We start from the raw sequence: 12,890 nt of genomic DNA on the forward strand, positions 1-12,890 counted from the left end.
GCCGCTAGACGGAAGTAGTTTTCACCGAGTACGGATCATCAAAGAAATCAAACATCAGTACAACCGCGTTTTCTATGTATATGTTAAACATTAACAAAAACCCGTTCTGTATGATGTTATCAAAGTTTGAATTCAATGAATGAATGAATACTGTGTGACAGGGTAATTCATATACAGTGACATTTCTCTGAGAAAGGAGAAGTTAAAAATTCTTAATTAACAGTTTCAGGTACGCGTTCACTTTAAGAACCTTTGCACAGACCGGAAGTGGTAGTGTCACATTTTGAGTATTTCTACCAGGTTCACTGTGCAGAGGAGCAGTATTTCTGATATCACTTGTTAGTGCCTTATAGTCTAATAGTTTGAGGTAGTGCATTTTAACACTTGGTCTAAACGATGGCTCATTACGAAGAAGTAAATGTGCGCGGTTATGATGAATTCTGTCAGGCTGTGTCTGAGAGGAAAGGAAAGGATATTTTTGCTTATTTCTCTGGGGATAAAGACGCCTCAGGAAAGAGCTGGTGTCCAGACTGTGTGACAGGTAACATCAAATATTTACAACCATGAATTACTGTGTATAATATAGCCAATAGACATGATTAAAATGTATGGTCATGTGACTGTATGTTACAAACTTTTCATTGCTCTGGCAGAAAGATGATAGTAGAGAAGTGTTTTGCTTTTCATGGGTCTTTATTTGTTTCATATTTGGTGCATTGTCATTCAGTCATATTAAACAGTTACTTTTCTTCCCTTTTAGCGGAGCCAATTGTCAGAGGACAGATGAGTCATCTTCCCGAGGGCTCTGTTTTCATCTACTGTCAAGTTGGAGAAAGGGCCTAGTCAGTATTTCCCTCTGCTTTATTTTATGGCAAACTGTGCTGTCGCAAAACAAGAGAGCACACCATATTAGGGCTGCAATTAACATTTGAATCATTGATTTATCTGCTGTGCATGTCTTTCAATCATCTGATATGATGATAATGTCAATCACATGTAACTAGAGCTCAACATTTTGTCTTTAAAATTGTTAATTTATAGTTTGACAAAAAGCCAAAAACTCAAATTGATTTGATTTAATGTGATTTAGAAACAGTATGAAATGGAAATGCAAGTAATTTATTATATTTGTGCCAAAATACATTTACAAGTATGTGTACTTGATGGATTATTATACATATTATGTGAAATCAATACATTTTCTGTTGTTAATACATTTAAAGTTGTAAATACATTTACATTTAAACTTAATATATTTAAATAGTTTCAGAATTACAATATAAAGTTGGATCTCGTTTTGCATTTACATTTTAGGCAACCAACAAACCATAGAGCCAGTTAGAGTGAGCACAGCTTTAAATACTACATAGCAGCCAGAAAGTCTTGTGCCAGCACAATGACTAAGATAAATAATCAGCTCATACATGCACACACACACTCGATAGTTGTACTTTTTAATATATATTTTTATACTTGCTTATATTTTGTACTTATATTGGTTAATTTTTATTGTTGACTATTTATTATCTCTTACATTTGTGCCTTATTCTATATGTAAAGATGCGTGAAGTTTTTTCTTTCTTGCACCATTTGAGGATGACACAGCTGCACTTTGATTATGCTTTCATAATGAAAATAAGTTCTTGAATCTTAAAATACTTAGTAAAAGCCAAAGGAATGGTTGCCAAGAGAAAGAACATATAGCTGTTAATAGTAAAGACAGAAGTATCTCTTTTACAGTAACTTCATTATCTTTTCAAAGACTTTAATGTTGCAATATTTACAGCCATTATCTGTATTCCACGTTGACCGTCTACATGCAAACAATGGATTTGATAAGGCCATAATGCTACTCAACATATATGATGGATCACTGTCTGTAAAAGACAAAGGAGGGTTTTTGCACAATTTAAATGTCATGCTGTGTTATTTCATGTACCTATTAATTAACTCCATCCAAAAATGTTTTTGCTAATGCAGTTTGGTGTCAGAAAACTGAAGGCTGCTCTTTCAAATGCTGTAATGATATCCGCTGCCTAATAATTTCTTTTTCATGCTTCAGTTGGAAGGATTCAAGTAATGCGTTCAAGAAGACGCTGAAGTTGAGTGGAGTCCCCACTCTGCTGCGATACGGCACAGTAAGAATAATTTGCTCGACTATTTGTTGACAGGGATTAGACTAAGATCAGTTTTACAGATAAATTCATAGAATAATAACAGATAAAATCCAGTTTACATACAATTTCTTATCAAGTGTTGCATAATTGTCAAATATCAATGTAATGTAACATATTAATGTAGTGGTCTAGTCCAGAACAATTGCCTATAATACATAAATGTTAAAAGCCACCTTCTGTTATTGTGTTTCAGCCTCAGAAGTTGGTGGAGGAGGAATGCTTCAAAGCCGATCTGGTGAGGATGATGTTCACCGAGGACTGAGGCATCCTGATCTCTTCACATCAGTCATTTCATCATTTCTTCGCTGTTTAACAGTAAAGTTTACCGCCATTCAATTCCAGCATAATTGTCAAACCATGCACTACGTACATCTCCTTCTGTCATGTGATGCAAATCAACAACACTGTAACTTTACAACCAAAATAACGAGCATCCTGTGTAAGACACAGCTATTCACTTAATTCCGACGGGAATATCTTGCAAAGACAAACGTGGAACGGACGTAATTCCTACTAATGTTTCTTGTTCTGCTTTATGTGCAATCACTCAGTTCCGATTTGTAATTTGATCTCCATGCATTTCTTCAAATGTAATGTTAATCTAACACACTATTGATTTGAAAAATATCTTTATTGTGACCATTTTATTATGTGATTTTTTTGTTGCCTTGCAGTAGGATTGAAATGAAGTAGGACTTGATGTTGCAAATTGGTAGCAAAAGAAAATGTTTTTGTAAAGTGTTGTATTATGACTGATAAAGCTGAAATGTTGAAGTCCCACAAGGTTTTTATTGTATAATTTCTGGTCTTGGGGGCGGACAGTAAGACATTTTTTAAATTCATATTACAAGTGGTTGTTTTTTTTGCCATTTTAAGACCATTTTCCAGTACCATGGAAGTAGGTAGGAAGTAGTCAGGTAATTTAGAACATCAAGTAAATTGGGACATCTTATCATCTTCAAATATTGGCTGACAGCCACCAAACATGCTATTACATTGTTAATACAAATGTAATTTACATAACACAATCATATTAATGGGCCTGAGATAACTAATAGGAGCTGAGCAAAGATTACTCAGAATTTGCAAGGTATGGCGTGGCATGCTGATTTACTCTCCTAGGTAATAAGAGTGCTGCAGCTATCACGTAAGGGTATAACAACAAAAATGGTTATAGGATGTTTTATTTTATTTACTGTTGTGACTTCAAGTACACATTCAAGTAAATTGCATCTTTTTTTCTGAAGTGAAACCAGCATGTTTTAAGGCTTCCAGGAGCCAAAAAAAATCACAAGTTAAGATATTGTGGGTCACCCTCTCATATTACAGACATTTGTAGCATTTTTGTCACTTAAAAAGTATTACAAAAAGATGCAGTGAGTCCATGTCAGCCAAAAGTAATCTAGAATAGCCATCATTGTTAGACGCACACATCCATTTCAGATAATATAGCAACAAGGAAACAGGCAATGAAAGAATAGGGAAAGCATGGCAGAGAAGTTGGAGGATTTTTTGTAATGAATAGTTGGGTTACATTATGGTTTCATGAATTAATGACTGAACTGATATAAAATATTTAACATTTAAAAAAAACAACAAATATGACTATCCAATTTTACTTTCCCAGCTGTCCCATTTTACCCGGACATGTCATCAAGAGTCAGATAATCGGGTTACTTGATGTGTTTGAGCGTCTAAAGTTTCTCAAATATTTTACTTTGCTATCAATTTTCTGTGCAGAAATATAGCAGAGATACAAAACATGTTATAAAAGTAATATATAAGGTAGTCTTCAGAACTGTAGGTGTACCCAACCTCACAACTGACAGGTCTCAAATGATCTGAGAGGAGGCCCTACCATGGATTGGGGGTACCTCTGGGGTACCAGCACATCCCATGGGTGCTCAATCAGATTTGTATCTGGGGAAATTGGAGGCCAGATTGATGCCCTTAGCTTTTTGTCACATTCCTTAGGACATTCCTGAGCAGTTTCTGCAGAGGTATTTGGCTGAGTGGAGGGCGTCAAGTAGCATCCACATGAATGCCATGACCAAAAGTCTCCTGGCAGAACATTGCATTGTAACAAAATGATCTGTGTTACTCACTTCACCCACCACTGGTTTAATGTTTTGGCTGATCGGTGAATATTTCAATGGCTTTTTGGCTGATAGGTTGGTACACTGTAAATGGTCAAAGAAAAGTCGTGAGTATACCCCGTGTATTTACATACACCTTCCACTACACTACTGCCCTACATGAAGTTGTGCAGGAGGTTTCTCCTACTTTACCATTTGTTGCAGTCGAGGTAGTTTCCGGTTGTGAACACTGGGTGGCAGCATAATCATAGAAATAGATCTGGTTTGACCCCAGACTTATCTTTTTGGAATTTGCGAATTTTAATGTAGATGTGCCAAATAAAGCCTGTTAGATAAGCAAATCCCAAACATTTAATGAAATACAATGTCATTTTGAGTTGAAACCAAAATCCAGCTGCTTTTATTTTGAAATTTAAACAAGTTTGAGGATATAAAAAGTGTGAAGTCAGACATTACGATAATTAAACTGAATTTTCTATTCCTAACACATTTAACCCACCCACAGAATATAGTGACAGAGAGTCATCTTTGTAAGTACAATAACCAGATGTCATGATCAAAGTGTGCTTTGGGGGGAAAAGAGCGCAACTGCTGTTGCAGTCAGGGCGATTTAAGCGGAGCGCATTCCTGCACAGCGCTCACACCGGAGGACGAGCCGCGGTGAAACACAGACCGCAACGCCTCACAGGGGCTGGGAGCTCACCTAAAAACCTCACGTCGGAGGTGGAGGAAGTGCTGGGTGTCGCCTGAACATAGCGGTTACATGAGCAGCAGCCTCGGCTGAGGGAAACGTTGTGTGTTCGAGGACTGTACGCCGCGATGTCGGAGTTTCTGGTGAGTCTACTCGGGGAGCGGCTCGTCAACAGCGAGAAAGCCGAGGTGGACGTGCAGTCGCTGGGCGCCAAGCTCTCCCTGGTCGGGCTCTTCTTCGGATGCAGCCTGAACGCGCCGTGCAAGCAGTTCAACGGCAGCCTGTGCGAGTTTTACAGCAGGTTCAAAAAGGCGTCTGAACACAAGGACAAATTGGAAATCGTCTTCATCTCGTCTGATCAGGACCAGAAACACTGGCAAGACTTTTTGCAGGAGATGCCATGGCCTGCGTTACCTTTCAAAGACAGACACAAAAAGGTAAGATGGGCTGTGGTGATACAGAGGAACACCGACAAATCAGTGCTGACTCTCTGAGGAGCTTTTACTGTGTTTAGTGGGCTGGAAATGACTGAAAACCCCCCTGTAGGCCATGTCTGCTCCTTCTGTCAGTGTACAGGTGTATATGCTTTAATCTGGGTCATTAAATTGGTTTCATTAACCTCCTTTTAATCAGATTCCCTTAAAGCTGACTTTAATCAGCTGGACTTGTGTCATCTTAAATTAATCTCTCTAAGTCAAAAAAATCTAATTAGTGATAAGACACACATTATGCAGAAGGTCAAATTTAATAAAATGTAAAAAAGCCAAATCCAATAGAGTAAAAAGGATCTGTTTACAGAGACAAACATATAAGAAATTTACTTTTTAAAATCTTCTTCCACCCTATGATAACAACACATGCAGCTGGCAAAGGCACAATTTGTCCTCAACTTATTCAGACTTAATTTTATCAAAATAATCTAAGTGTGGCAGAGCAGACATTCCTAACTTATTACCAACAGAGGAAACAGAAAGAAATACTTACTTTCCTTTTGTCTCCACTGACTAATATTTCTGCTCAGGGAATAGTTATTGGCACACAATACAGCCAGAGAGCACACCTCATATTATCCATGTTGCTGCATGTGTCATCTGCCCAGTGAAGGCCTTCTAGTTTGCCATTATCTCATCTATAGCTTTCCTAATGGTGTCAACAGTGCAGAGCTTGGAGGATTTTTAGTTCAGTTTTGAACAGTACTTTGATTTATCTCACTTATTAAGCACCATTATGTTTATCTTTTTTTTTTTTTGTAAATCATAAGGCAGCTTGGATTTTTTTTCTGTGATGCTTATTTAAAAAGAAGTGTAAATTTTCATTGGAAATAGGCAAAGAAAACATTTTTTTAATTTTATTTTAGGATGTTAGTATATTAAATTGCATCATTTATCTCCCTATCAATTTGAGTGCAATCTAATATTTTGATAATGTAGGAGTTTTAATAGGAATATTTACGACAGATGTTTCTTGTTCATAGCTAAAACTGCCACAGAAAAAAATATGAAGAAACGAGAAGTCACCCAGAAACATTTTGTGGATTAAATTACGATTCTTTATGCTAAATAAAAAATGCATATTGCAGAGGTTTCCTTTACTGTTAGTAAGTGATATCGCAGCTGCATAAACACACAGTCTTTTCAAATGATAGAAAGGATGTAACATATGTTGTGTGTGCTGCAGGATGTCAGAGGGCCATCAAAGTGTCCTGATTGTAGCACAGGGTCTCTCTCTAAATCTAAATCAAAATGCAGATGTGACAAGCAAAGATACTGTGCTCAGTTGCATCGTATCAGTCATGCATGTCAGTGAATGCATGAGGTAAAGTCGATGACTGTGAATTTAAAATACTCACAAAATGCTAAGGAGGATTCTGACCCCATTTTTTTTTAGATAAGGCCTGATAATGCTTTTTAAGAGGAAGTAATATAAAATAAAAGAAAAGAAAAGAATAGCCTATAAGGCAAATGAAAATATTGTAACCTTGTTTACATCACACAATATGTGTGTAAACTCAAAATGTTTAGTATCCTACAGACTGTATTTTGTCAGACAGGATGCATTTTTCCAGTCTTGCCACGTTCAACCCTCGCTGCTCTTTGTGTAGGTGAGGCATGACTTGGACTGCATCATTGTCTTGTAAATTCTTTCAGATTGCCAATGATGATTTCCGTTACACCTCATAATGAAGTCCAGGCGTGAATAAGGCACGGAGATGACAGGGGGAGTGGGGGGTTGTCTTGTTGTCGTCTGGGGCGGAGCACATCCATCGCCACGGTGCAGCGTTATTGTGTTTCTGTCTGCTTGTGGAAAATATCTGTGGCATCAACATAACCATTGTTCATGCTCTGGTCGGTGGTCTGTTGGCTGTCTCGGCCTTGTGAGAATAGAGGCAGCGCAGTTGTGCATCTGTTTTGCAGAGGCCTGCAGTTTTGGTTCAGTTTGGGCTTCATCCAACCTCTCGGCCTATTCTCTCTCAGCATTATAACACAGCAGTGGAAATACATGGGAGCACCAGCAGCTTAGTCGCTATGCTGTGAATGTGACATCTCCAAAGGCCTGCAGAGCGTGCCGTTACTCGTCCTCATCCCCTAGTTAATTTATGATTTATGCATGTTGGCATTTTCGATTTTATTATAATGGAACAGAGATATATGCTGGCGTCTGTGCATTAATACATACTGCAGCCCCTCTCCTGTCCAAATGGGTGGTGTTAATCTCCAGCGGACCTGATTATAATAGCTGATTCTTCCTTTTTCCTCTAGATGTGGTAAATTGTAAATTAGCTGGCATCTATTTTGATAATCAGTTCAACATTTAGTCATTTTTTTAAGCAGAAATGCCAAATATGTGCTCGTTCTGGCTTCTCAGATGTGATGATTAGATGCTTTTCTTTGCCATAGCTGATAGTAATCTTAATATATTTAGGTTTTGGACTGTGAGTTGAACAAAACAAGCTACGTGAAAACATCAAATAGGAATGTGGGAATTTAAAACGCATTCAGTCCACTAGATTCTGACTTTTTTTTTTTTTTTTAGACGCAACAATGGATCGACTCATGGAAACATGAATGCAATGATTAAGTGCCTATTGTGTGGGGAGTTATGTTTCTTGATAAAAGACAAGGTGCACACATTTTCATTTTTTGGTCACAATTAGACGTGTCTGCTTCAAGTATGAGGTGTGATGTCGGATGGTGATAAGAATTGGATAAAATAAACTCTGGATGTGAACTTAACAGTAACTAAAAAGGAACTGCTGTCTATTTGTGTGCTATAGACAGACCTAATTGGTGAGTGATGTTGACCCAGTGGAGGGCTGTGGTGACGTTGTTGGTCTGCAGAAACTAAGTGGTCCTCTTACCTCTCCTCTCAGGCTCTGTTTGACTTGGTGCAAGCTGAGCTCATCACCCTGAAGGATGCAATCCCTCTTCAGTCGTGTCTTTCAGAGCCTCGCCGCCCACCTAGGAATCTCCGACTGTAACTCACCCCCTCCTCCCCCTTCATCTGCACTGCACTGACTTGGCTATCTATCTCTCACTGGAGGCTGTCTTCTTTTCTTTTCAGTCAGGAGTTATCGAGGCCTTCCTGTTGCAGGAAATGTTTGTTATTTAATCCAGAAGGGATGATAATGTTGATTAAATACAGAGAGAAAATAAAGTCGACTGTTGTCAACTTAAAGTCAAGGCCAATCTTTATTTTATCTCTCCCTGGGAAAAGGTGAAAGCGGTCATGCCGTTCTCTGGTGGTTTTGCAACCAACATAAACAGACTGAAAGGTGTAATTGGCCTTTACATTTTGGTGCCAGTGGATTTAATTTTGTTATTTCCTCGTGTGTGTTTGACTGATATTTTTTTTCTTGGGTCAGTTACAGACTGCTTAATGGGGTGGAAAATGTCAGTAGTCTTTCTTATTTGATATTTTCCATTCTGAGGTGGTTTTACTCCTAAAGCCATGCGGACCAAGAGGTCAGAACACTGTTTCTGCACAGCATAGAGGATATCCACAAGTGTTTGTCTCGGGGAATCCTTGAATACCCTGTTCTCAGTGAGTGGACGTCTGCTTGTTGTCCTGGGACGGCCAGCTGTCGGCCTGTCTTGGCTTGCTGGCACTGCCTTACAAGGACTTGTGCAGCAGGAGTTAGAGAGTTCCATGTAAATCAATTAAGGCCTCGGCCAACGCGATGTGACAACCCAACTTGACCGAAGGGGGGAGAACAAGCTGAGATGCTGCCAGTGCTGTTCTTGCAGGAGTCGAAGGGGGGAGGATCACATCGCGGAGAGAGAAAGGCCTCTTGTTCAGGTCCTCCTGGTTGGCGGTTCTGCTCTGTAGCCAGCCCCCAGAGGCAGGACGCCCGCTCACTCGGCTCAAAGCCAGGGGCTAAGGGTGCAGGGGGCTTCAGAGAGGGGCTAAGGATGCCTTTCATCAATATGTCACTATGATCTGCTGAAAACTGCAGTGCACCCAGCCTATCATAGCTCCTTGCACTGTGACAGTAGAAATGCTTGAAAAGGGCCCCTGACTGATATATCTGCAGGTGGTAATTCCCTCCTCTTGATCTGTCAGTGTTGCGTTTGGTTTTTGTGGGCCTGTATCGTTAGATGTTTTCCTCTTTGTTGTGTTCACTCGCACAGTGTGGGCTAATAACATCAACAGAATGTGACATTTTTGAGGCTTCTGTGATGTGGAACATCTGTAATTGAGAGCTTTAAAGTTAATTGTAGGATTCAGAGAGGATGTATTCGTCACCAGTTTCTGCTGAGCCAGCCTGTGTGCTTCAACTCATGGGAGCAGACTTCCTGGATTGTATCAGTTGGATATCAAACTGAGGTCTTAGATCACTATGTTTCTGACTGCCTCTGCTGCTAATTCAACAACAGTCGTAATTCAAATTCGGTCATCCTAAAAACATGCAGAATTCACAAGACTGACCACCCCAAACAAGGTAAACCAAGGATGATGTATGCAGAGTGGAAACTAAATCACTCAAAGCAACAACCCTACATTGGACACCAACATAAAGCAGATGAAAAAGCAGAACAAGGGCAGTCTAACATGGCCTAATCCACCAAATAAAGCTGTGAACTGGAAAACAGTGGCGCTCTCTTTTAGATTCCTAACTCTGATCAAAGTACAGGGGCTTTAATAAGTAGCCTAATATGAAGTTGGCTCAGGGACTAAATGGAAAGTAAGATAATCCTTACTTCAAGGCGTTTGACCCCAGCAGATTAAACCCTGAAACGACAGTTAACCTAAAGTTTCATGCTGTGTGAATACTTAAAGAGGTATGATTTACAATTTTAATGACTACCGGGTATGAGGGGAAAAAGGTTATTAACCCCCTAGAAACATTTAAACAGTACTTTGTTCTATATACATGCAGACCTTTAGAATAATTTATTCTGTATGCTTTACTGAAGTTTCTAATTGCCAAACTCAACTGTGATGCAGGGGTTTTCTGCCTTAGATTTAGCCAACGGAAGCAGTGTGTGGGCATAATACCTCTAACTACATACTAATTTTGTTTAAATTGCATATTGTGACATTTTTTTTTTTTTACAGCAAAAAGTACAGGAAGTACTTTATTTAATTAAGATTTGCATTTTGCACTTCAGGTATGATTGTGTGGGTTTATTTTTTTTAAATAGCTGCCTGGATATTTTGTGGATAATGTTTGTTTTGCCAGCCTCAACACCAGCTGTGTGAATATTATTTACTCCAGCAACAGTATATAATTTGTTTCCTATGTATGAAGTGATGAGAACAGAGATTTTATATCAGCTAATGTGTTATTATTGAAATGCAAATACTAATATTTACGCATTCTAGTTCACAACATTGGGTTTTGTGTTTAAGTTTTGTTGAGGTGACCTTGTAGAAACGGTTACCTTGACTCCGGCTTGAAGCGTGCATGCCAGGCTGCAGTGCTGTAGTTTAATGTGACTCCATTGTCCTGCAGCTGTGAGGCCTTGTTGCTGTGCGCCATGTTTGACAAGAGCTTATGTAAAGAATGTGGGCAGACACCTGCTCCGCTGAAGCCGTTCAGGGCCAGAGGGCATGGAAACAGTGTGTGTTTGTGAAGGCTCAGGATACTTGGCAATGCCAACTGTTACATCTCACACCAGCAAGCTTGTGTTACTGTCTCCTTTCACTGCCCATTATGTCCTCTTTACTGTGAGATCTGTAATATTGTGAGAGGCGACAATAGGGATCTCATCAGAGGTGAAGTTCGGTGGCTTAAGTTACCCAAGCGAGAGTTTAGGGAACAGTCGCACAGTGTGTCTCGTAAAACCCATTCCCTCTTGCAACTCAATCTGTTTTTACTTCCGTTATCTACCCGTTAAAAGACAACACACAATAGCTGTAAGGCTTTGACCCCTTGTCTGTGGTCCACGAACCACTGAAACGATACTCTGGGATTGGCTTTTCTTCTTTGTCCCTGCGTTCTTCAGCTGGACTGCCCCTGCACTCTGTGGTTTTCAGTCAGGACTTTCCAAAGCAGAGTGACGTTAAAGATAATAGACATGGCTAATGTGTTCACCGCAGTGTCTGCAGTAGCTCTCGATGAGAACAACAGATGATTCATCCGCTTGCGCACATTATCCCAAACTAGCCCAATTGTCACATACTTGCCAGTCAAATCATCCAAACCAGTGCAGCGTAAAGTCCAGAATGCAATCGCTTGATATTAATTTTGGATTCTACTGATGACAGGAAAGCAGCTTACCAAGCTTCTTTCCATGGAAATAAGCAGATGGTTGTTATTTCAATTCATAAATCCACCATCATCTGCTATTTCTTGCTTTATTTATTTTTTTCAGTGCTACTGCTGCTGTATTCAAGAGGTTTGTTCTTGCTTTTCTCTAAGCTGAGATCACTTCACGGACTGGTTGTTGTGCCTGGACCCTCCCCCACTCAATCCTCCGGTCTCTAATTGCCCCACACCGCAGCTCAGCAGCCCCCTCCAACATAATAACAGCATAGTCGCCCCAGGGGCATCCTGCCATCCAGAGCTGTCTTTCGTCTTCCTTTTGTTATCTCTCCTAGATTGAATGTTGGCTCTTTGTGATTGCCCAGTTTCCCCCCTCATCATCAGCACTGATCATATTTCTTAAGCTAAATGAAAAGGACAGAGTGATGGATGCACGCTTTAGACTGTCCACACTCACTGCAGATTTTTTTTACCTTTATCTCTGACACTCGATGAAACCTATCTCCTTCAGGAAATCTGCTGTATCAGTGAGTGGCAGCGCTGATTTGATGTAAATTTATTCATAGTATGAAAATTTCTGGCGTGACAAGTTTCCCTTTGGACGATAACCCTTTCCCTTCCATGTGACCACCACCCCGCTCCCAGGATGGAGGCACTGTTGTGTATATGCAAGCTGTAAACCCCCCTCACTGTGGTGTTTTCATCCAAGTGTAAGTGCTCCTGCAGCTCCTGCTCCTGTCTGAAAAGAAGCACGCCGTACAAAGAGACCCACTGTCTCAGCATGTAGCATGGCACACTGGCACCAGCCCCGCTGTCTTGCCTACAGTTGAGCTGTTGCATGTGGTGAACTGATTTTTATCCAGCAACTGACAAGCATGCACTCCCGACAAAGTGAGTAAAAGGGTAGCTTGATTTCTTAGAGTGCAAAGCTGTTTTCTGTAATGTTGCTGAAATGATTGTATTCTGTCCAAGATCTGAACATCTTGTCTTTGTCCTTTGCTTCAGTACACTTGAATTCTTGACAGTGGTGCTTCCTAACCACTTACCCAGGGGACCTCTGCAGTTGTGGAAAGATTGTGGAGTAGCTCAACTAATGAAAATTAAAAGACATATTCATGTATTCATGGTTTAGAGAGGGAAAAACGGCATCCAGTTTGGATTAAAACTGATGAAAGTAATGTAACGAATAAACAGCTAAAATACTTGGCTAAAGTAATGGA

General features: G+C 39.9%; 2 protein-coding genes across 2 annotated transcripts in view; both read left to right on the forward strand.

Moving 5' to 3' along the window:
* The first annotated feature begins 271 nt into the window (after positions 1-271).
* txndc17 (thioredoxin domain containing 17) lies at positions 272-2,960 on the forward strand. The gene is made up of 4 exons (XM_049576304.1): positions 272-541; positions 761-842; positions 2,063-2,138; positions 2,371-2,960. Exons 1-4 carry the CDS (start codon positions 397-399, stop codon positions 2,437-2,439), a joined length of 372 nt encoding a protein of 123 aa, XP_049432261.1. The 5' UTR covers positions 272-396; the 3' UTR covers positions 2,440-2,960.
* A 1,838-nt stretch (positions 2,961-4,798) lies between these two features.
* Positions 4,799-12,890, forward strand: part of nxn (nucleoredoxin) — a 74,803-nt gene continuing 66,711 nt past the window's right edge. Inside the window, exon 1 of the mRNA XM_049577046.1 lies at positions 4,799-5,401. Coding sequence (XP_049433003.1) covers positions 5,093-5,401 — 309 coding nt within the window. The 5' untranslated portion in view covers positions 4,799-5,092. The remainder of the gene's footprint in view (positions 5,402-12,890) is intronic.

The sequence above is a fragment of the Epinephelus fuscoguttatus genome, linkage group LG5 (assembly GCF_011397635.1).
Source record: "Epinephelus fuscoguttatus linkage group LG5, E.fuscoguttatus.final_Chr_v1".
Lineage (NCBI taxonomy): Eukaryota > Metazoa > Chordata > Actinopteri > Perciformes > Serranidae > Epinephelus > Epinephelus fuscoguttatus.

Excerpts from the sequence above, each read along its gene's own strand:
- txndc17 (XM_049576304.1), top strand. The coding sequence starts at position 397 with ATGGCTCATTACGAAGAAGTAAATGTGCGCGGTTATGATGAATTCTGT. Across the intron at positions 542-760 it reads GTGTCCAGACTGTGTGACAG|CGGAGCCAATTGTCAGAGGA; the intron begins GTAACATCAAAT and ends CTTCCCTTTTAG. Across the intron at positions 2,139-2,370 it reads CTCTGCTGCGATACGGCACA|CCTCAGAAGTTGGTGGAGGA; the intron begins GTAAGAATAATT and ends ATTGTGTTTCAG.